The 24,005-nt window shown below is 46.4% G+C and overlaps 1 protein-coding gene across 6 annotated transcripts in view; it reads right to left on the reverse strand.

The window, feature by feature from the left end:
• Positions 1–24,005, reverse strand: part of KAZN (kazrin, periplakin interacting protein) — a 736,353-nt gene that overhangs the window by 169,989 nt on the left and 542,359 nt on the right. The window contains exon 1 of one of the 6 annotated variants that reach the window (XM_073317166.1): positions 536–690. The exons of the other annotated variants lie outside the window; for them this stretch is intronic. Coding sequence (XP_073173267.1) covers positions 536–611 — 76 coding nt within the window. The 5' untranslated portion in view covers positions 612–690. Of the gene's footprint in view, positions 1–535; positions 691–24,005 lie in introns of those variants that run through there. 6 annotated transcript variants of the gene reach the window in all.

The raw sequence follows: 24,005 nt of genomic DNA on the forward strand, positions 1-24,005 counted from the left end.
GAAGACTTTTTTTTGGGCTGCTGCTCCTGGAATCAGCTTCCCAGACTGAGCACTCACCTTTCTTTTAATATTGCAGTGACCAACAAGAGGTATTGCTTCTGGCCTTTCTATTCATGATCCTCAGTGAATACTCAAACAGTTAAAACAACCGCTCTGCGAGTTAACCACTCATTCGCAAGTTTTGAAAGCAAGAACTTTCCCACACAGCTCCCTTTGAACATCTGCAGCCCAAAACATGCTTGCGTTTAACAGACAGCATTGCTGTATTTTTTTTTCCTCCTCCCACAGACACAGAGCTTTTCCCCAGCAGCAAAGGAATGAAGGAACAGCAACTAACCAGAATTCTGAAGGACTGTTTGTTTCAATGAACAACCAGCTTGGAAAAAAAATCACTGGGCGTGTAATGACCCAAACAACAGGCAGGGCCTGAAAGGAGGACTCAATCAGCATTTTCCCATAAACGCACACACAAGTGTTGTTCCAAACTCTCCTAACCCGCGTCTAAGGCAGTGCGGTTCCGCTGGGACAGACATACCTGGCTTGGTCTCCTCGCTGTCCGATTTCATGTTGGGAGATTTTTTGGCTGCCCTGCGAATGGCTGGAGATTGCATTCTGTCACTCTCACTCTCCTTCCCCCTGACTCCTCCCCAGCAGGGCAGGAAGTGCAATGTTCTCTACCTGTGCGGCTTGGAATTTGACCCCTTGGCAGGTTGCTGACTGTGCTCCCATGTCGTCACTGGCAGGGGGGTGTGGTTTTCCACCCCGGGGAGGTTTCTAGGCAGAGAATGAAGGTGCACAGAACAGTGAGGTCAGAATTCGTGGCTTTTAAAAGCTCTTTGGGCACCATCTCTCTCTGCCTCCCCCTCACTCCTGATTTCTGAGCTAATTCTGGTCACCACAACTGACTGGGTCAACTTTTTGCTGAGTCCTATAGATGACCTTGTCGGTGACATTTTGCAGAAAACAGGAGGGAGAGAATTTAGCACTAGCTGCCTTATATTGGGAAGGGGTGGGGGGGAAGGATTCTTCCCTTTCCAACTTGTTCTTCGAAGAAAATAAGTCCATATAATCAAAATCTGTCATACTCTGCAACTTGTGTGATTAATGAACTCTATTAGGTTACTTTTATGAATAACACTGGAAGATCAATAACTCGGCAGGCAGCATGGTCCAGTGGATAGGTCACTTTACATAAGCTATTACCAGCAGAAGAGTGGGGTGGGGTGAGAGAAAACCTTTTGTAAGTGATAATCACCCATATTTTCATGGTTTGTGTGTATAAAAACATCTTCTGTATTTTCCACAGTATGCATCCGATGAAATGAGCTGTAGCTCACGAAAGCTTATGCTCAAATAAATTGGTTAGTCTCTAAGGTGCCACAAGTCCTCCTTTTCTTTTTGCGAATACAGACTAACACGGCTGTTACTCTGAAACCTGTCACTAAACTAGGTGACACAAGCTGTATTCCCAGCTCTGCCTCTGACCTGCTGTGTGACATTGGGCAAGTCATGTCCCCTTTCTGTGCCTCAGTTTCCCCCACTCTTTGTCTGTCTTGTCTATTGAAACTGTATGCTCTTTGGGGGTAGACACTGCCCTGATTGGGGTCTTTAGGCATCAAAAGTGCCTAGGTGACTTAGGCTCCTAACTCCAATTCTCAAAAAAGTGACATAGGCAATTTACCATCAACTTTCAATAAGGCTGAGGCTCCTGTGTGCCTAAGAACTTGTCTACATAGGGGCACCCAGTAAAAGTAACCCAAATTAAGTAAGGGTGTGAATTTAAAGTGTCACATTATGTGTGTGTGCACTGAACACTCTTCTTCAGAATTAAAGTGAGCTTAATTTAATTGATCTTAATTCACTTCATGAATTAAGTTAAATCAAATTAAGGTCTCTTTAATTCTGAAGAAGAGTGTCCACGAAAAGGTTTTACGCAATTTACAAGGTTGATTCAGATTCATTTTTGTGAGTGTCCCCATGGAGACAATCCCTTTCCCTATGGCAGTGCAAATAGCAAGGAAGGGTAGCAGCAGCAGGTTGCCTATACACTATTCTCCAAGGTCCTACCTATACAATAACTGGGTCTACACTAGCCCTTTCTCTACCATATTATTGCCAACAGTGCAGCTCCATTGCTAATAACAATGATGAGGAAACAAACACAGGGAGGTTAGCTTCAGCCGTGTCACACTGTCTTGTACACGGGATGACTCAGGGTCGTGAAAATGGACTATGCAGCCTTGTGGGTGACTGGCTTGACTCCAGTTTGGTAGCGACTGAAAGCTGTTACCAGCTACTGGCTTTTTGATAGTAGATTTTCACAGACCAGTTGCAAGTGGATAAATAGCCACAACACAAACCCACTCCTTACCACTGGCAACTATCTCAGAATGGAGGTCAAGAACGGAATGGGTCATGGAGCCTGAACTCCCCCTGGAAATGGGGTCTCCAGGACAGGTTTGGCACTTTAGAAAGTGAAGATGGCAAGGGAGTGAAGGGGAACAAATACAACAGCAACAGGGTAAGAGAGGGAAATGGAAAGGTGTCTTTATAATATAACGGGAAGGTAAAAATACGTTGTAGGCTGAAGAGGCCGTATATAAATGGGAAGAGGTCAAAGGGAACAGGCACAAGTTGTTACATTTTCTGCCATGATTTGGGTTTGTTTTTTTTTAAATCATTTAGGATGTTTTACAGCTCCTGCCCTCAAAACCAGGCCCTATTTGTAATTTATTTGCCATGTCCAACAGGTGGAGAAGGCAGACAACACTTGGGGTGCATGGATTTATGTCTGTCTCTTTATTGCGCTTTGTAATGGCAAAAGTGGAGCAATAAATACTGATTGATTGGATGGGTTAGGACCCCGGAGGGGCAAACACATTCCAGCTGCTGAGATGAGGTCATAGGACCCTGTTCCACACTATTGTCCTGCTAGCTGCTCAAGGCTGGTCTGTGATTGGCCAAGACAAGGTCACCGACATTTTTTGGGTCTAGCTCACAACAGCGCAGACTTCTTACAAAATAGCTCGTCTGGTTTATTTCCATTCTTCCCCACTCCCACAGGGCCAGCTTTAGGCAGAGGCAACAAGAGGCAGCTAACTAGGGTGCAGCTCCCCAGTGGGCGCTGGGACACTGCTGAGGTCACTCCCCTCGAGGCAAGCGGAGTCCAGAGTAGAAAGGCCACACGGAGCCAAACTTTCAGCCCCAAGGAGCTTACACAATAGCCTCATAAACCCAAATAACCGCGGTATATTGCCTTCTCGCAGCCCCTTCCAACTGCCAATGATAGTGAACGAAGCCTCACAGCCTGCACGGCAGTAAGTATATGGGGAAACTGAGGCACAGCAATGTGAATCGACTTGTCCAAGGTCACAGAGTGAACAGCAATGCCAAGAACATAACCCAGATCTCCCGAGTCCCCCGTCCCATGTGCCTTAACCACAAGCCAGGCTCCCCCATTGCAATGAATGCAACAAGCTAGCGTGGGATGAAACCAAGGGTCAAAATCTTTTCTTCTCACAGTCAGGACAGGTGGCATATAACCAGGAGTGGTTATCACTGACATCTCCCTTCTGAGAGTCTCCTGCAGATGTGTCTCTCTATACCTCAGTCACATCTGCCCCAGAATCTGAGCCATGCACATCACAAATCTTTTAACTAAACAGCAAGAGCAGTTCCCAAAATCAGTGTCACATGCATCTCATTCCTGCTTCTCCTGCTTGGAGTGCACCATCTCCCTTTCACTGTCCACCAGCTCCATGCAGATACTTGCAGGGGCACTGGTTGGCAAGATGATGTCATTCAAAGCGGGCATCAGCCTTTCCCCCCATGACAGCCTATAGCGTATCGTCAGCAACAGTCCAACATCCAGCAGGGTAGATAAAAGAAAAGGAGGACTTAGGTTCATAGATATTTAGGTCAGAAGGGACCACTATGATCATCTAGTCTGATCTCCTACACAACGCAGGCCACAGAATTTCACCCACCACTCCTGCAAAAAACCTCACACCTATATCTGTGCTATTGAAGTCCTCAAATTGTAGTTTGAAGACCTCAAGGAGCAGAGAATCTTCCAGCAAGTGACCTGTGCCCCATGCTACAGAGGAATGCAAAAAAGCTCCAGGGCCTCTTCCATTCTGCCCTGGAGGAAAATTCCTTCCCGACCCCAAATATGGCGATCAGCTAAACCCTGAGCATATGGGCAAGATTCATCAGCCAGATACTACAGAAAATTCTTTCCTGGGTAACTCGGATCCCACCCCATCTAATATCCCATCACAGGCCATTGGGCCTATTTACCATGAATATTTAATTACCAAAACCATGTTATCCCATCATACCAGCTCCTCCATAAACTTACCGAGTTTAATCTTAAAGCCAGATAGATCTTTTGCCCCCACTGCTTCCCTTGGAAGGCTATTCCAAAACTTCACTCCTCTGATGTGGCACCTTAGAGACTAACAAATTTATTTAAGCATAAGCTTTCATGAGCTACAGCTCACTTCATTGGATGCATTCAGTGGAAAAATTCACCTTTGGGTTTGTCACCTCACAGTCCTGTCTCATATCTGCCCCACAGGAGCACTGTAGGCATACTTCACGCTGCCCTCCTGGAAGCTTTTTGCAGTCGGTTGTAAGGCCTCTCTCCCCTGTTGTGAATTTACAATCAGGAGGAGCTCTAGGACACTGGTAGATGCATCCCACACTGTCCCTTTGCAGCAGCTGGAGTATTTCCATCGAGCCAGCCAGGCAGCAGAGCTGGGCCACAAAGTTCAGATTCAGAACCAACTACCTCTAACGCCCAGAATCATTTGGATCTGTGATTTTGGTTCAGACCCCTCTACTAGCCACATGTGCTTTCTGACACAAAATAGGCAGTCTAGCCAGCACCCACAGACAGGGGATCCATTATGTACGGGGTTTGCCTGTGACTCAAGACTAACATTCCTAGGCCTCCGTGCTGCACGCTGACTTCTCACATTTTTGCAGCAGCTGTGCATGTGAGCTCATTTTGCTCTTTGTAAATAAGGCTGTAATCCCATGCAGGGCCACCCGTATTTCCCTGGCTCACTGTGGTTATGAACCAGTTACTGACTATAAAGGAAGAGGGGAGAGAGAGAAAATAAAAAAAACCTAAATGTCTCCACATTACAGTTTGAAATCTAGGCTGTGGAATTACTGCCTTCCCAGGCGAGGCCCCGCTCTCTTCTTGTTATGACTCGGGTCAGACAATGACCTGTCGCCCTGACCCGATGCTGACATGAAAGAAGGCAAAAGGGTGACTGGTGACAGCTATGGGAGAAGGTCAATTGGCAGTTTCCATTTGAAACATCCTCTTTCCCAGGGGCTGAGAGAGAATTTGGTCATTTTAATCTGCTCTAGACTGGAGAGATGGATTTTCTAAAATGGGAAGAGGAAAAAAACAACAACCTTGAAGGGTTTGTTGTTTTCTCCTCTTTTAAATTATTGCTACTTTAGAGGTATCCAAAAGGTTGTTTTGATCATATTCTGGTATGGTTTAATTTTTGTTGGTTTACTGTTTAATTATCTATCTATCTGTGGTACTAACATGGCCTCCCTCACAATAGTTTCTGAACATCTCATGACCTGTAATGTATTTATCCTCACCCCACCCATGTGAGCAGGACAGATCTATTATACCCAATGTACAGATGGGGAACTGAGGCACTCAGAGGCTAATGGACCTGCCCAATGTCCCACAGGAAGCCTATGGCAGAGCAGGGATTGCGATAAGTGAATTCCCAGCCATGGGAATACAAGACACTAAAGGCTTGATCCTGAGAGGTGCTGGACAGCTGCGACTCTGATGGGAAGTTGTGGGCACTCAGAAGAACTGCATGGAAGATGAAAGTTCTCTTTCGTGAAGGATTTCGAGATTTCAAAACCTGGCTTCATTTGGAATCGGAGGGAAAACTGAAAGTTTTGAAATTCTCCATGAAGGAAAATTCAGAATTGTTTGTGTATTTGGGGTCAACTGAACGTTACCTTTCGAGAAAAAGTCAAAATTGAAATGAAATGTTTAGGTTAAAAAAATAATGGTCTTACATTTGCAGATACAATACAGAACAAATAAAACATTTTAAATGAAAAGTCATTTCAAAATGAATATGGAACAAAATGTTTCCGTTTAACATCTAAATGACCTGTTTGGACAGTCACCACACTCCCAGCCTTTATTCCCAAAAAAGGGAATTTCGGTGAAATTGGCCTGATTTCACGAAGTATTTTGATATCCCCAGAACAGCATGTTCCAACGGAATATGGTTCCATCAAAGTTTCTCCAACCAGCCTGCCTTGACCCTACCAGTGTAATAGTAACAGGAGCGTCACTGTATTTGCAGTGTTTTCCAACAACGCAATGTTCTTTGCCAGCATCACAGCTGCTCTCTGGAAACAGATGCAACTTTGGGGATTAAAGACGAACCTGGAAAAATACTGTAGAATTTTGAACGGCGTTGCTCTGTGTCCTCATAAAACTGTTTGGAAGTGGGTTTTGTTTCTGTTGCCTATTTTAATAGGGGCCAGCTCCTACCATCTGCCTTTCTTGTGCTGTCTTGGCTGGTGAGTGGAGTTTGGCTTGGCACTGCCAGCCTGGATGTTGGCACACAACTGGCCAACGCTTGACATCACTCACTGTTGCTGATGCCAAATGCCAGCCTGGAAAAGAGTCTAAGCTCCCCCAAAGGACTGCTAGCATCCGGCCTTTAACCCTTTCAGGTATTCCATGGGAAAAGGCAGCATGTTTTCTACAGTTGTGTCCCCCGCCCGGCTTTTCTGGTTGCCTTGATGGTGACAATGCAGCAGGTATTCCATTTGGCCACATCCTGCGCACAGAAGGATCACACCCCTTGGGCAGCAAACCTTTTCCTCTGTCTCTCTCCTTCCTCTCCTCCAGTCAGACCCAGTCACTGGTGAAGCTCTGCCTCCATCTTCTCTTCACTCCTGCAAGACCTCACCCTCAATCTCGGATTCTCTCCACTCTTGCTTTCTTTCTCTCCTCTTCCCCTCCTGCTCTGCCACCCCCCCATGCCTCACTTTCCCCATCTCTCCATATGTATTAGAACAGAGGAATCACTGTTTCATCCTCCCTCAAATCCTGTTCATCTTTCACCTGTTATTCTCTTTCCTAATGTTTCTAGCCCCTTCTGTTTAATGCTCCTTCCACTTACTCCTGCTGATGCTTCACTTCCGCCGTCCTCCCACTCATTTCTTACTGATTCTTCCCCTCAGTTACCCTCCTCACATTCTCTGTTGATCCTCCACATCACCTCTTCTCCTCAGTCCCTGATGCTCTTCCATCTCCCCTCCCCGTTCAGTCCCTAATCAAGTTATACCTTCTCTTCAGTCCTTGCTGGTGGCTCCGCCTCTTCCCACAGTCCCAGTGATACTCCATCTCTTTGCTCCCAAAAGGCCTGGGTGATGCTCTGCCTCTTCCTGCGCATCCCAAAAGACACGGCCTGTTCTCTCCCCACTAGATTCACTGGCCGGCCAAAGGTTTCGACAGCACTTGCCTCAGATTTCTACAGGACAGTTGCTAGTGTACGTCAGAAAAGTTAATGCTTTGAAACAGAAAGAAAAAGTAGAAACAAGCACCGAGACAGCAGACCTACCACATACTTCTACATCCTCAGGATATCTCTGTAAATGGAGCTTGTCCAGTTGTTAGTCAGGTATTTGAACTACCCCAGCTGCCCTCTGAAAACAGCAGGATGCAGTGTCTGATTTCCTGTCAACCAGGTAGGGAGTAATGCTACCTGAACAGAGGAGCTGTCCTTCTAAGAAGAACGGTCCCACAATGCATGTGCTGATCAGCTGCTCAGAGTTACCACCTTTAGCCTTAGGTACCTCACATACCCTCAAGGCAAACCTGCTAATGCGGAGACACTTGCCGGCAGGATGGCTAGCAGGACATTCACTTCATAAATCATCTCTACCTGCCAGTAATACTAGTGAGCAACTGCAAGTGGGTTAGGAACCTGAAAATCTTTGATCCTGGTACATATCCCTCGCCAACATGTTACCTCCCATCTCCGATTGTTTGCATAACCCTTCTAGTGATGCACTGTGTTCTAGGGCGTCATCTGCAGAGTCAAATCGCCAGGCAGTTCTTCATGCAGGGTTACCTTGGCTTTCCAACAGCCAAGGCCATCTGCACCGGAGCACCAGCAGCTAAGATCAGGTCCCCACCTCCACACAGCAGTTAACCCGATCCAGACTAAACAGGGAGTGCTGAAGCCCACACCAACAGGAGAGCTTGGTTACACTGATAATGCCACTCACTTCTACGGATTTGCACCACCGTAACGGAGATCAGAACCTGGCCCATGGAGTTAGTGAGCCACACAGGACTTGCCTGGACTTTAAGACAGTGGTGGAAGAAAACACCCCAAACACCCCAGCAAAGCAGGACTAGCCATCTCAGAGCTAATGCATGCCACTCGCCAGTGTTTTCTGTAAGAGGTAGTAATGCTTAGCTCCCTATAACAGGGTTCTGATATGTTGCCTGCTGGAATCTGTTCAGAACACCCTAATAAAACACCTATTTCTTGCCTCGTTAACTACAGGTTCGCAGGATAATGTAATAACATTGTGCTTTTATGCACATGGGTCTTCATCCAAGGATTGTAAAGCACTTTGCAAAGGTTCATTTACTGAGCAGGTATCGTCACAATCATATATACTGGACAGTTGAAAAAAAACCTAGGCACGGAGAGAAAGATGGGAGACAGTCTTGCCCAATACCATACAACATCCGGAGTCCGAGCTCCCAGCCCCCTGCATGAACCATGAGGCTGAAATCCCCCAAGCCCCGTAAAGATGACTTTAGAAACCTCCACGGCACTGCAGGAACCCGTCTCAGGAAGGGCTATGAGTGTGGGTATAAGAAACATGCTGTTGCCAGTCCTCCCTATAAGTCTTTACCATGCTCTTGAAACTCCGGTTACTGTTGTCCCAACCGTCCCAGTTGTCCCTGACCGAGAGCAGGATTGAGTTATAAAGACCAATGTTGTTCACATCACACTGAGAGGTGAATAAAAACGTGCAGTGCCCTTCTCCCATCACTGCCTGTTGCATTACAAGCAAAGCAAGGGGTGGTTCTGCTTCCGCAGAAATACTTGTGCCGTGACAATGACATTGCTACAAAGCTGCCCACGAACAGATTCTTTGCAATCTAATCAAAGGTGCTAGGCTCCTCCCTTTGGGGGGGGGGGAGTCACATGGCTAAGACTGGAGGAAGGTCTGGGCTTGCATGTTTGTGTTACTAATTGTGGGCTTTTCTTAGCCAACTAGCATTCGTCACATCTGCAGAACCAATTCCACTATGCTCCCTTGTATTGTGTCTCTCTAGGTATAGATAGTAGGGGCTGCCGAGGTGGTCAGATGAGGGGAAGGCACTGCCAACTTTTTATTTAATGACACCGCCCGTACAGATTTGCTTGCCAGTTCCTAACTGGTTAACTGATTAAAAGTCTCATGGGAAACCCACTCCATATGGACTATTAGCTAATTAAATTACTATGGATACAAGAAGCTTGTTAGGGTTTTTATTTGGTATGCCTGGGTTTTAATTTGAGACTGTGGCCCTGGGGGGCAAAGGAAGGGGGCTGGATTGTGTGTCATCTGGATACACTTCTATTCAGACTCTTTTTCCTCTTTTTTAGGGTGAAAAAAAATCCGCCATCAGCTGGTTACCAGTGACTCCTGCTAGATAAGGAGATGCATAAGTTGTCATGGTGACAAGATGATGCTCTTCTGCCTGCTGATCTAACCAGCAGTTCACAAAGATGAACAGAGCCATCTCCTGAAACATCATGTGAAGAATAGATGGGTCCTAACAAGCTTCAGGCTTTGAAGGCATTTCACTACAGCTTCTGATTGGATGGTGGGAAAGAGGCCAATGCAGTTTATGCTTCAGATGTGGCTGGGTTGGGTTTTCTTAACCATGATCTTTAAAGGGCCAAATCCTGTGATGTGCTGAGCATCTGCAACTCCCAGCATCTAGCAGTAAGTGAGATTGCCTTGAGAATTGGGCGAAGAGGTCCAGAGAGCTGAAGAGCACTCAGATGTCCAGGAAGCCTGAGGGGAGGTCACAAGCAGATGGCGCAGTTGTAAACAAAGGTTATGCAGCCCAAATAGCATATGCATGTCCATTAAATTTGTCTTGCAAAGCAGAGCTTCAAATAGCACAAGTCACTAGTTAAATGCAGGCCCAGCCTTAAAAATTAGGCAATGACTCTGGAAAGGAGTCTTGCCCACCTGCTGGTATTATGCCTTGGCAGGTTTTACTTTGACAGGCAGGGTGTAACAGCTTCAAATACAGAGCATGAGAAGACATGATCCAGATACTGTGATGGGGATGGGTGGTCAGGGAACTGTTACCTGAAGCATGATCAGGGCTTCTGGGGAACAGAATTGAAGGCCAGGTTCATGGAAAGGTTGCAAGCCTCGGAGTGAACCTGAACAAGTTTCATGCAAGCCTGGGCTGATTGGTAGCTTGGGGTAAAATGATTTCCACCCAAAACCAGGCAACATTTGGCAGTTTCGGCTGACTTTCACTTTGATATTTTTGGGTTCATTCCAACATGAAGCTCAAAGTTAAAGTCAGAGGAGAAAGCGTGAAGGGGAAGGAGGTGAAGCCAGCGGGCTAGAAACTCATCTGGTATAAAGTGGTGGAGCTCCACTATAGTCAAGGAGAAGGGACTACAGACTAGGGACCGAATGGCTAGGCAGCAGTTCTGCGGAAAAGGACCTAGGGGTGACAGTGGACGAGAAGCTGGATATGAGTCAGCAGTGTGCCCTTGTTGCCAAGAAGGCCAATGGCATTTTGGGATGTATAAGTAGGGGCATAACGAGCAGATCGAGGGACGTGGTCGTTCCCCTCTATTCGACATTGGTGAGGCCTCATCTGGAGTACTGTGTCCAGTTTTGGGCCCCACACTTCAAGAAGGATGTGGATAAATTGGAGAGAGTCCAGCGAAGGGCAACAAAAATGATGAGGAGAGGCTGAGGGAGCTGGGATTGTTTAGCCTGCAGAAGAGAAGAATGAGGGGGGATTTGATAGCTGCTTTCAACTACCTGAAAGGGGGTTCCAAAGAGGATGGCTCTAGACTGTTCTCAATGGTAGCAGATGACAGAACGAGGAGTAATGGTCTCAAGTTGCAGTGGGGGAAGTTTAGGTTGGATATTAGGAAAAACTTCTTCACTAGGAGGGTGGTGAAACACTGGAATGCATTACCTAGGGAGGTGGTAGAATCTCCTTCCTTAGAGGTTTTTAAGGTCAGGCTTGACAAAGCCCTGGCTGGGATGATTTAACTGGGAATTGGTCCTGCTTCGAGCAGGGGGTTGGACTAGATGACCTTCTGGGGTCCCTTCCAACCCTGATAGTCTATGATTCTAAGGGCCTTATGGCTGAGACTCAAGATCTGTGTTTAATTCCTGGCGCCGCCACAAGTTCTCTGTGTGACCCTGGGCCAGTCATTTCACCTCTCTGTGCTTCAGATCCCTCTGTAAAATGTGGGAAAAGAACCCTCCCCATCTCCCACCCTGTGTCTAGCTCATTGTGTGTGTTTGTACAGCACCCAGCACAGTGGTGCCGCAATTCCAGTAATAAATTAGAACAGTTTACACTAACTAAGGATGTAGCCCAGAACATGCCAACTCATGTAAAATTCAACCATAAAATGGACCATACAAAATGGTGGCGCTTCACCCAGCACCAACGGCCGTTATCGAACCAAGACAGGGAATCAAAAGCCTGAGCCCTCACGTTCACTTGAAAATGGGAGAGAAAATCAGCAATGCCCTGGGAGCTGAGCAGTCTGCTGATGAAATAAATGACCATGAGATTTCAAATTGGATTTACACTTTGCCATTTGCATTTTCCTCACAACGGCCTCCTAAAGATGCCCTACGGGCAAAGGGGTATACGGCTCCTATGTAGTTATCTATAACCCTGCAATACCTTCTCGAGAAGCAGCGTAAATTAACCTAGTCTTAAATTCACTAGGTTTCTTGCACTATAAACCTAGAATGGTGTCTGCTCTCTAAGGGGCCAATTATTATTTTTAAAGTCCTTATTTTCTCAATATTCTTCCCCTTCCTTGTCCTGTTAGTTCATTCTAAATAGCTTATTCAAAAAAGGAGAGGGGTTTTAAATAAAGTTTTTAATGGGAAAAATAGCTTTAAAAAACCTGATCAATATTTTAAAAGGAAAGGGAAAGCGTGTGTGTGTGTGTAATACACACACACTCATTTATTTATAAATATATAATTAAATACATATACACATACATAAATACTAAATAAGATTCCAGAAATGTCACTGTGTGTGAGAAGCCATATGTTGAAAGAAAGAAAAGAAAAAGAAACAAAAACTTCAAACACAGAGTGCAACATTCCTGGAATCTTCTTATAAAGATGGAGAATAAGACCCTCTGTCTGAGGAGAAGGTAAGGCTAAATTCAGTGTAAGATTTGTATTATGGTAGCTCTTAAGAGTCCTCAACCAAGATCTGGGCTCTGTTGTGCTAGACACTGTACAAACAAATGGCAAGAGACGGTGCAGCTAACTGAGTGCACCTTTGTCAATTGATTAACTTCCAGGAAACCCAGTGTGTTGTGGTATGTTACCTGTATGGAGGTCACTAGTATTTTGTGACAGAGGCCCAAGTCTAGAAGTCTGTTACAAATCAAGAGACAATGATCTGTCCATGGCAGAGTCTTCAATTCCAAGACTAGCATAAATTTGCATCAGACTGACCATGGTCCAGAATGCCCACGTGACATGCTGGGGGCAAAGGGATGTCAGCAGAAGCTCAGGAGCCGAGCATTGCTGCCCCGGTGGCCCCAATGCCGTTTATGCAGCAACAGGCCACAGTACTGTGTGAATGCGGTTGACTCCACTTCATTCACCAGAGACTGTGCATATGGTCAAGGCAGAGAGATGCTTGACAAGCGACCCTGAATTAATATCGTGAAAGTGCCCCGACAGTGACAGCGGTGGAGGTTGCTAGTCAGAATCCAGGAAAAATTTATTTATTTCTAACATGTTTGTTTTAATTCCCTTCCCTCCTGCTTTGTGCTGGCTGGGGAAAGCAGTGGAGCCTTTCATTCCTCGAGATCAGACAACAACCTCATGGCCAGCTGTTGTTTTGAACCCAGCCTGTGCTTAGGAGGATGAAGATGGTGTGTTCTGTCTCTCCATCCTCCCTCTCTGGTCCCGGTAGCCCAGTGGGATCTTCCAATCTGCAGCACTTCAGACATGAGGACAGCAGTAGGCAGGGAAGGTGATGCAGCTTACTCTTGGGGGCAGTTGCCTGCTGATTTTACAATCCACTGACATCCAGAACAAGATCTTTGGTGTCTCTTTCAGTGGGAGGGCACGTGGTACCCAAACCAGAAGCAAAAGTGCTCTCAGAGCTCTGTCCCCTGAGAGTTAGAGGCTTTGTATTCAAGATGCACAAAGGGTTCATCAGATAAGACCAGTCAAAAAGTACAGAGCAGTACAGAGCTCAGGTAGGGCCACCTTTAGAGCATGACTCAAGACTCCTCTCTTTGTAAAGGGACAGGTAACGGTCCCAGCAGAGCTCTCCTGAAAAGCAGCCCCCAAGGGCTAAGAGAGGAGTGGAGTGGCTGACTGGTGGTGGTGAATCTCAATTATGTAAATGACGCCTCAGTTCTAAGGTAACGAGTGCATTAGATTCATTAAATAGATCAAATAGATCAACTGTTCCCCGGTCCATCAGGGCAAATTTGGAGTAACTCTAATGACAGCCAGACTGACAACAGCGTGAGTGAGGAACGATCGGTATTCTGAAGTGTTTATTAGAGCAGCATCGCCGAGCAAGTGCTTCACTCCATCCCTCTTGTGTATGGAGTCGGTGAAGTCATGCCAGAGTTACACAGGTGTAATAGAGCAGAATTTACACCCAGGGAGTATAGAAGGAGCCCGAGCTCAGGGTACAACAGCTCATGGGCCAAGTTCTCTGTTGGTATAACTATTAATTGCAATGGAGTTGCGCCCCCCAACTGCGCCCCTCGTGAACTCTTTCCCCAGGACGACCTCATGCTTCAAAGTCAGGACGCAACGAACTATGATCGTAACATGCAGTGATCCAGGCAGCAATCTGATTTTGTGGACTGAACAGCAACAAGGAAACAGCCATCACTGGATCTAATTTTCAGCCCCTTCGTCAGTCAAGAATCCCACTGCACAAGGGGCATATTTGCCAGAGGATGGACTAGAGAAGCCAATGATGCATGTTATGGGTAGCAGTAAAAGAAATCAGTGGAGTAACATGGAGTTCCTGTGGGCTGGATGGGTGGGATTTCAAAGTTGTAGAACTGCAGTGACACAGAGAACTCCGCAGTGTCAGCTAGGAGGCTGGATTCCCAGAGCTACAATACAGCAACAGGAGCGGCCGCAGCAAACAAAAACACACTGGGGTGGATTCTCCTCTCCATGGGCCTATTTAATTCCCGTTAATGTCTGTGGGCATTCCAGGAGGGAGGGCAAGAAAAGGATTTATGGACGCTCGGGACGGTAATTACAGCCAGCCTGCCCAGACTGCACGACTGTATTTCTCTTCACTTCCTGGCCTACCTTGCGTGTCCCGTTGCTGTGCCCTGTCAAACAGTCTGGAAGCCGCTGCTGAACGTGTGCAGTCTATGAAGTGCTTTGGGATCCTTTAGTTGACTTTTCAGTCTATGTGCTGTATGTCTTCCTCCTACCCTTGAGAAAACCCAATTTGCTAGGGGAATGGAATTTAATGGACAGCTTCTTCCCAAGGCCAGATCAGGGCAGCTCCATGGACAAACCAAGAGGGGACTCAAAAGGGAAGTGCCACTTGGGTAACAGGACAAAAGACTGACTACATTACCCATCCCACCCTGCTGCAGGGAACCAGCTTTGCCATTGCACCAGAGAGATTTACCATCACAGCGTCCAGCCTGACAGATGGTAAGCTCCTACTGCTCCCCCTGATGTCAACTAATTTCAATGCCACTTACAATGCTCAGCACCTCTCAAGATTTGGGCTGGGATATTCAAAAGGAGCCTAAGGGAGGTAAGCACCCAAATCCTATTGAAATCCAATGGGAGTTGTGTACTGAATTCCACTAGGCTAGGCAGAATATCACAGCCTTGGTCTACAAGGGGCAGACATTATGAAGAGATTGTTCTAAGGGGAAGTGGTTTTGCACAGAAAAAGCATCACAAGGAGGTAGAATCCAAACCCTGGTTCACAGCATAGCCAGTGTTATGTGTATGCACCACTTGCGTCGCACTTAAACCCCATGTTGATGACTTAAGTGGTGTGTAGACCTCGAGCTAGTTGAGCTGAGTTTCACCCCAAGAACAATGCATGTGGTCTTTGTAGAAATTGATCAAAACGATTTCTGGCCAATGAAATATCCATCAACCGGGCTATAAAAAAATCAGATGGCCTCTTAAGAGCAAATCATTTGTCTTCCCCGGGCCCTCTGCTTTACTGGAACTAAGTGAGTAACATAATTTGACTTGACTTTTACTACAGAGCATTTCCTCCTCTCCTAAAAGACCAGCATAGCCGCAAGGCCACCAAGATGCGAAAGAAATGGTATTATCCCGAGCAGATCAAGAGCAGCAATGACATTTAGAAACAACATGATCTCTATGTTTGAACAGATAATCTTAACGAGCAGGACACAGATTCCTTTGTTATCCCTTAACTCGGCTAAAAAGGGACAATGACAAGAAAAACTATATAAAAAAGCTTCCCAATATTCATAATGCGATAATATTTTGGATCATCATCAGTGACAGAGAGGCAGTGTGAGCTAGTGGATATGGCACTGGACTAGGAGCAGAAGGCCTGGTTCTGCCACTGATGTATGGTGTGACCTTGTGCAAGTCACATCACCTCTTTAGGAACGTCTACACACTTACAGCAGGATGTAGAGTACAGACACCGGATACTCAGCGAGCACAGGACTAGCTAACAATGTAGACGGTGAGGCAAGGCTTAGAAGAGTAGAGAGCCCTACAGGCCTTAACCCCACAGGGTATATACCTCACACAGCTTTCTACACACCCAAACAGGGCCTCCCATGTGTACCGGAATATTTTTAGCAGCATGGCGTCCCCGCGGCCAAAGCCTTTCCCCGCAGCATGTAGCTCCACACGTAGAGCCTGTACTCGACACACAGCCAAGTGTGGACGCAGCCATTGTCACACTGTTGCTCCCATCCATCCTTTGTCGGCCTTGTCTATTTCGACTGTAAACTCCTCGGGGCAAGGACTGTCTTACGGTGTGTTTGTACAGGAACTAGGACAAGGGGGTCGTTGGGCCTCTAGATGGGGAGGACTAAAATATTTTAGTTTAAGTCAGTGATACTCAAACCTCAGTGGTTCAGGAGCCAAATTAGCAATTGACATTACTCAAACGAGCCACAGTCATGTGAATTCATTGTCTGGTTTACTATAGTACCTAAAGATTGATATTTAAACAGTATGACGGGAAATATTTAGTTCACATTTATTGTTCTCACCGCAGAATGACTGACCAAGTATTATTTTCTCAACTACAATTGGTTAATAACATAGTAGAAGCCTCCTGACTGGTTAATAACTTAGGGTGGTTAATAATTAAATCTCACAGTGTTTTAATATTGTGTGCAAAGAGCTGCAGGAAACACATTGAAGAGCCACTTGCGGCTCAGAGCCTTAGTTTGAATATCACTGGTTTAACACAGGGAATTTGTGTGAAACTGAGTGGCCTGTAATATTCAGGAGGCCAGACTAACTGATCTAATGGTCCCGTCAGGCCTTTCAACTCTAGGAAGCTATCAAACTATGCTACTGTAACACAAATCATTCACACTAAAGATCCAAGAATTTTGAAACTCCTGTTTGGCTTGTTGCCACCTGTGCTGTTTACTTTGTACACGAAAGAACAGATCCCAGGGTTAAATCTAAATCCCACCATCAAACTTTCAAAAGGGATCTGAATTTATGTTCTAGCTTGGACCCATCTCTAATAAAACAGACTGAAAAGAACCTGCCTGCTATTAACCTCATTATCTTCTGGAAACACTGATAAATGTGGGCTTGATTCTGTGGAAGTGCTGAGCCTTGCTTCAAAGGGAGAGGAGGGCGCTCAGCATTTTGCAGACAGTGCTTGTTACAGGTAGAACCCAATCCTGCAGGGCGCAGAGACCCTTCCTCTGAGATGCTAAGCTCCCTCCACTGTACTGACTTCAATGGTGTGGCTGGTGCGGAGCACTGCGCAGAATTGGGTCCCTACATTCGGTACACTTTTGTTTGTTCAGTGAACACCACAAGCCCATTTAGGACTCGCATTCTTTGCCGCCAGCCCACAGAAATAGTTTTGCAAATGATCAAAACAGTGGCATTTTCCATGAGTTTACAACCTGCTCTTGTCACTCAGATCTTGGACGCTTTACAAAAAACAAGGGCTCGGGTTTGTTCTTGACACAAAAATGTGACTAAACAGCATAGCAGTGAAAGAAAGGTCGTCCCAGGGGGAAAGCAGGACATCAGCCTGTGTCAGAGGCAGGCCCCAGTGTCAGCCGTGAAAGGCAGCAGGGAAAAGCGAGGGAAGAGAAGAGGGGAAACTGTCGGCGGCATCCCAAAATGACAGCCCATGATTATGAAATCATGAGATACCTAGATTTGTTTTCAGGAGGAAGGGATCGAGGGGGAGGGTGAACACCACAGGGAAACTGAATCACATAAGTGCTAGGTATTTCAGTTGCTTGATTAGTCGTTTCTTTTTCTTAAAGGGATCCTCACTATCAAGAGTCAGGGCCCGATTTTCAAAACTGCTCTGTGTCTGTTATTCAGGGGAGCTGGGATCTTTGGAAAACTAGCCCTGAACTTATGGAACAAACCCCACAGGCTGAAACTGGCATGGACGCCCTTAGCAGATGTGGTGCCCAAACCAAGTGCCACAGGCTGGTAATGCCACGGTCTGTGTGTACTTGAGGCCAGCCTAGGTAAGCAGTGTGCTCCTGGCTTGCTCTGAGGTCCGACACACACACACGTTTGAGGTTATATTGATTGTGCCCACTGTAGAAAAAGACACAGCCCCCCAGTGAAATTCATATTTGGGTTTAGTCCTGATATGAAAGCCTCTCAAATACGAGCCTGATTCTGTGACAATGCTGAATGCAGATGTCAACAGGAGAGGAGGACACAGCATTTGCAGACAGCAGTTGTTACAGGTGGAACCCAATCCTACAAGGCACAGAGGCCCTTCCTTTGAGATACGTAGTCCCCTCCACTGCATTGACTTCAATGGCATGGCTGGTGTGGAACACTTCACAGAATCGGGTCCCTACATTCGATAGTTTGGAGGAGCACCTGACTCAGTGACGCTTGAGGGGAACAGCTCCTGACACCAACACCCCCAAAAATAATGCATGGTAACTGGGCAAGTCAGAACCTGGTGCTGTAGGGACCAGGTCAGGATCCAGCAGCTCCAACACCCCACCCCCGCTTTCCTCTCACTAGGAGAACCTCCTTTTGTGTTGTTTTCATTCCCCAGGCAAGTGAAATTAACCAAAGGAACAAACTAAATGGAACGAAAGTCATAGGAATAGCGAGCAGGCCAGCCATGGTGAGCTCATTGCCCAGGAGAACGTTGCGTCCCAGCTGGGCAGGGAGGAGGGGCCAAAAAAGAGACAAAGGTGCATTCTACTGCTCATTGAATAAAAGGGTTAGGTCATAAGCATGACTCACGCCTTCACCTGCTGCAACAGCAGCTGTTCATCGGCTCCACCGCATCACTGGCCCTCACCTAGTCCTGAGTACTCCCATGCCTGCCTCCCTTTTCACTAAAGCTGCCACCTCCTAGTTCCTGACTTTATCCTTCTAGCTGCCAACCACGTCTCTTCCCTGACCTGCCTCTGCACACTGCATCAAGTCTGCTGCAGCCCATCCACCACACCTCGGCCCAGCGAGCAGCCACCCGTCCTACAGGTGACAATAAAATTAAATTTTGCATAAAATAAAATAAAATTTTGCATTAGTGACATAGGCCAAACCATGCCAAGTCTGTGTGGTCTAATTCCAAGATCAGTTTTGGTTTGGGTCCCTCCACCCTGGACCAGGAGGAGACAATAAGGACCCTACTACTCAGCTGTTTACCAAAGCATTTGTTGGAATCTGTGAAGAAGGAAACACTTGCTAATTCAGAGAAATCCAGCTCTTCGTTATCTCTGTCTAATCTTTCCAGATGAATCAGTGAGTGTCCCTGCAGAGCCTGGATGGCAGATACGGTACCTGGCAAACAAATAAAAATCCTTGAAGTGAGCAAACGCTTAAAACTACCCAGTCAAACACGTTGTTGATTTGCAGTCAGTGTGTGAGTTTAGGGTCCAGGAGAGGTGCCAGTTGGAAAACCCTGGAGAGCAATAACACCTGTTTATCCATAGGAATGGACAGCAGAAGTGCAAGACTGCTCTGCTAATGGGCTTCAATCCTGTTCTGGAAGGACCACATCTAGGGGTTACAGAGATGTGCATTCAATACTTATTAATTATTGTACTACAGTAGTGCCTAGAGGAACCAAGTGAGGTCAAGGACCCTCTGTTCTATGTACTGTATGAACGCATAAGCGGCAGCAGTCCCCGCCCCAGTAAGCTTACAATCTAAATAGGCAAGACCAACAAAGGATGGGAAAGGAAACAGCAGCACTGACAGGGGAAGTGACTTGCCCACAGCAGGCCAGAAGCAGAGCTAGGGATAGAGCCCCCAGCTCCTGACTCTGACTAACACGGTGTTTCCAGCTGGCCACCCAAAAATGAAAGCAGCCAAAATCATTAACTGTTTTTTAAAATCTTGGCTCAAGGCTCCTGGTTTCTATTCCCAGCTCTGCCACTGACTCCCTGTGTGACCTTAGGCAAATCATTTCACCTCTGTGTCCTTCCATCTCAGTATGACAATACAGTACCTACTGCAGAGGCTTCATAGCTTGCTTGTAAAATACTTTAAGATCTTGAACTGGAAGGGGCTATTGTGGAACAAATGATTATAATAACCAGATCAACTTCCAGAAGAATGGGGATGGAGTGGGTTGAAAAGTTCATGTTTCTTTATTAATGCAGGAACATCTTTTCGGGAAACAAATTGGCATTTTCCGATAGAAAAACATTACAGCAGAAAATTCCCGACTGGCTCTAGGAAGTACTATTAGTCTCATTTTACTGAGGAGAAACTGAGAGGTTAGGTTACTTTCCTTAAGGTCACATGACAGACTCAGTAGCAGAATTGGAGTATGGAAGCCGGGAACCCTAGGGCTCGATTCTCCACTCCCACTAGTTTTAAACTTGACTTACATAGAGCTGCTCCTGATTTACACCAATGTAAGTGAAAGGAGCATAAGCAGATGCAGTCAGCTGGAACCATTACATGACACTGCTTCTCAACCCTATGGCATTATCAAGTCTCAAATACACTAGTATTTTTTTCATATTTTCTCTGACGATGATGACTCTGTCTCCGAGCTAAAAATGCAGTGAAGTAATAGAGTGAAATCACCCCAAAGATAAAACAGGGCATGTTACAAGACAAGAAAATTAACATGTCAGATTTACCTATGTAACATATAACACACCTACAGAGGTAAGTACTAATGAATTTCTCTGCTCTCAGTATGGATAGCAATGAACTCCTGTTTTGATGAACAAGGCACCATTTGCCATTCTGAAGACCGCTACGACATTTCAAGTAATCAAAGGCTGCTCCTCAAATTTCTTCCTGCAGTAACTGTAACATCTGTGGCGCTGGATTGCAGCCACTGTGAGTATAAAATATGTTGCAGCCTTTCTGATCTGACTTGTATAGCTCTGCTCCCAACCTACAAGTGTGTTCTACTGATCAATTACAGCAAGGGGGTGGGTGGAGATGTGTGGGATTACTCTCATTAACACTAGAAGGAAGTAATTTAAGGCTCCTAAAAACACCCTTGCCCATCAGTGCAAGAATAGATCCACAAAGGCCTGGTCTACACTACAATTAGGTTGATGTAAAGGCAGTTTACACGTCAATCTAATTATGTCGGTGTACGCACTACAGCCTTGTCCCACCAATGTAAGTGCCGTACTGCACCAACAAAATAACTACCTCCAGGAGAGGCGCAGGGCTTATGTCAGTGTAGTTAGGGTGATGCAGTGTCTGTGTAGACACTGTTACTTACATTGGCTGTCTTGTCAATTTCACGGCTCCATGCTGGAGCCCTGAAATTGACAAGAAAACCCAGCAGCTAGAGCCCGGCTGCCCCCGGCTCCCAGCGGGGAGGTGAGAAGCCCAGGCAGCTGCTCCCTGTTCCCAGCTGGGATTAGGGAGCTGAGAGCCCAGGGGGCAGCTGGGCACAGAGCTGGGAGCCCTGGCTCTCAGCGTCCCCAAACTGTTCCAGTTCATTTGGTGGAGGCGTTCCTGGTGAGAATGCACACCACTGACAGAAGGCGGGTAGGGTGCATATCAGCCACCACAGTAATTACTGCTGTGGCTGTAAGTCAACTTAATATAGGTTGACCTAAGTCTGTAGCGTAGACATGCCCGAAATTTGTCTACACCCACTTTATTCCCCAGAGGTTTGGAATCGCCTGGCTCATGGCACCTTTCAGAGTGTACGGAATTAAAAAGAAAGAAAAAACGTTTAGCTGCAGCACGGAAATGAGAGCGAAAAATCTCATCACTGCCCTCTAATGTTTGGTAAGTGCCCAAAGGGAAGTGACCTTGCTAGGGAAAGGCCTCTCTGCTGTAGATCTGTAATGTAATTGCACAGAATATTTGCTGGGCAGGATTAGATGGCCAACTGCTGTTTAAGATCCTCCAGCTCAAGGTTAGCTCTGTTTGTGTCCCTATGGTTTGCAAGTGTGTGTTTGCTGTACTTCACGTTTGACCCAGCTATGCTGTCTGCAGAGGTCACTGGCAGAGGTCAGCGGCACTATGAGCCTCAATGACATTTTGCCACTGCTCAGTGCCACCTGGGCTAAACACTGGAGATCAGGAAGCTTGTTTCAGAGAAACATTCAGAAATTGGGATGCAAAACTGAATCTCAGACCTCTCATACCCTTCCCCACCTCCCATTCACAGTCTCACTCCTGAGCCACCCCTATGCTAGCTAGGCCTCACTCAACCCATTCCCCAATGCACAGGGGGCATACTTAGAATCATCACAGAATATCAGGGTTGGAAGGGACCGCAGGAGGTCATCTGGTCCAATCCCCTGCTCAAAGCAGGACCAATCCCCAATTTCTGCCCCAGATCCATAAATGGCCCTTCAAGGATTGAATTCACAACCCTGGCTTTAGCACTGAGCTATACTGGAAAATTCTGGAAGGTATTTGAGTTGAAAGGCTTTATAACCCCAGCTACCCGTGCCTGAGAGAATGAGAGAGAGAGAGCCCAGCAATAAATACCACACACTCAAAATAAAACAAAGAAGCCTGGAGTGGCATCCTTGCAGATCTCACAGTTGTGCCCTGGCAAATACTGAATGAGAAAGGAGTCCAGAGTCGCAGATCCTGGTCACAGAAGGTCCTAGCTCATGTCATGGCATCCTTGTGAAGTGCAGTGAAAGATACTGATTATGACAGGCATTCTCTGAAAGCAGCCTTGGATGCTGAAATCCTTTATTTGCACAAGAGGTCCAGCCCAGGCAGCAGCCATGCAAGCTTGATGGCCACTGGCTGCATAGTTGGGATATGAACCAGTGCTTGGGGCTCTGTATGCCACTACTATTCCTTGATTCGGTTAGACCGCCAAAATCAACTTCTGCTCCCTCTGTTTCATGGTCTTCACTTCTTATGAATTCTAGCAGATTTTTACACACTCTCAATCTAACCTCCTGTTCCCCATATCCGTTTCTAAACACTATACTGACCCTGATTAAGGAATAATGGGTCTTTTCTAAAAGCAACCAGTAAAGATCAGCAACAACAACTTGCCTAAGCATTCAAAGGCCAAAAACATTCTAGATATATTCAGGACAGTTTTCATCTTCAAAGAAAACAATCAAATGAAGTGAAGTTCATGCACCAGAGACAGCGCTAAACTGGATTTAGCAAGGCTGATTTGGAAGTTTCTAAACAGCTGCAGAGGAGTGTAATTTACCAGCAGTTCAGTTTCCACAGGAGAACACTGCTCTGAAGTCAACTCTACTTTCTCAGCCAGGTCTAACTCGACTAGAGTTTGGCTCCATCTGCGTTATACAAATCCTGACCCTCAGGCACGTGAACTGATGCCCTCGACCAAATTTAGATGTGGTATCTTCCCAAAAAAAAATTGGCGAAGAGCTGTGGAAGCCGACCTGAAAAACCTGGGGCAAAGCTGAGGAACCATTGAAAGACTTGCCAGAAACAGACAGGAGCGGAGGAGCTTCGTCACTGCCCTAACCACCAGAGGCGTAATAGGAACATGATGATGATCTTCCCCACAGGAGAAGGGAGGAAGGTCTTGGAGTCAATTAGAGCAGAGTACTCTCTAACACTCCCGATTCCTCGGTTCCTGTAGCGGGATAGCAGGGCCAGAAACTGCTTCTGGTGGCCAACATGAGACAAGTCTGATGTGCAGGCAGACATGGAAATGTCCAGTTCCCTTATGTCCCATGTGGGACCATCCTCTACAAGGACGGGTTTGAGGCCTCTCTAAGCTTTGGTTGTTGCTACAGTGCTTGACTCCTTGGTGCTATTGTAAGTACACACATATATATGTTCCCTCTGGGACTGCTCCCGAGATGTGCCGAACGGTATTGAGAACCCACAACTACAGTGATTTCATTGTGGGTGGCAGGGTTGAAAATGGCATTCAGGATGTGATCAGTGCCTCAAAAGATCATACTCAGATGGAGCATTTAAAGGGAAGAGCAAGGGAAGAAGGCGCCTGTTGCCCAAGGAGCTTTCCCCTTTGGCTGGCTCAAGAGAAGTCATTTGCTGCCCTTCCAGTTTGAGGAATTGTATGGAGATGGACCAGCTGTTAG

The sequence above is a fragment of the Lepidochelys kempii genome, chromosome 18 (genome assembly GCF_965140285.1).
Source record: "Lepidochelys kempii isolate rLepKem1 chromosome 18, rLepKem1.hap1, whole genome shotgun sequence".
Taxonomy (NCBI): Eukaryota; Metazoa; Chordata; order Testudines; family Cheloniidae; genus Lepidochelys; species Lepidochelys kempii.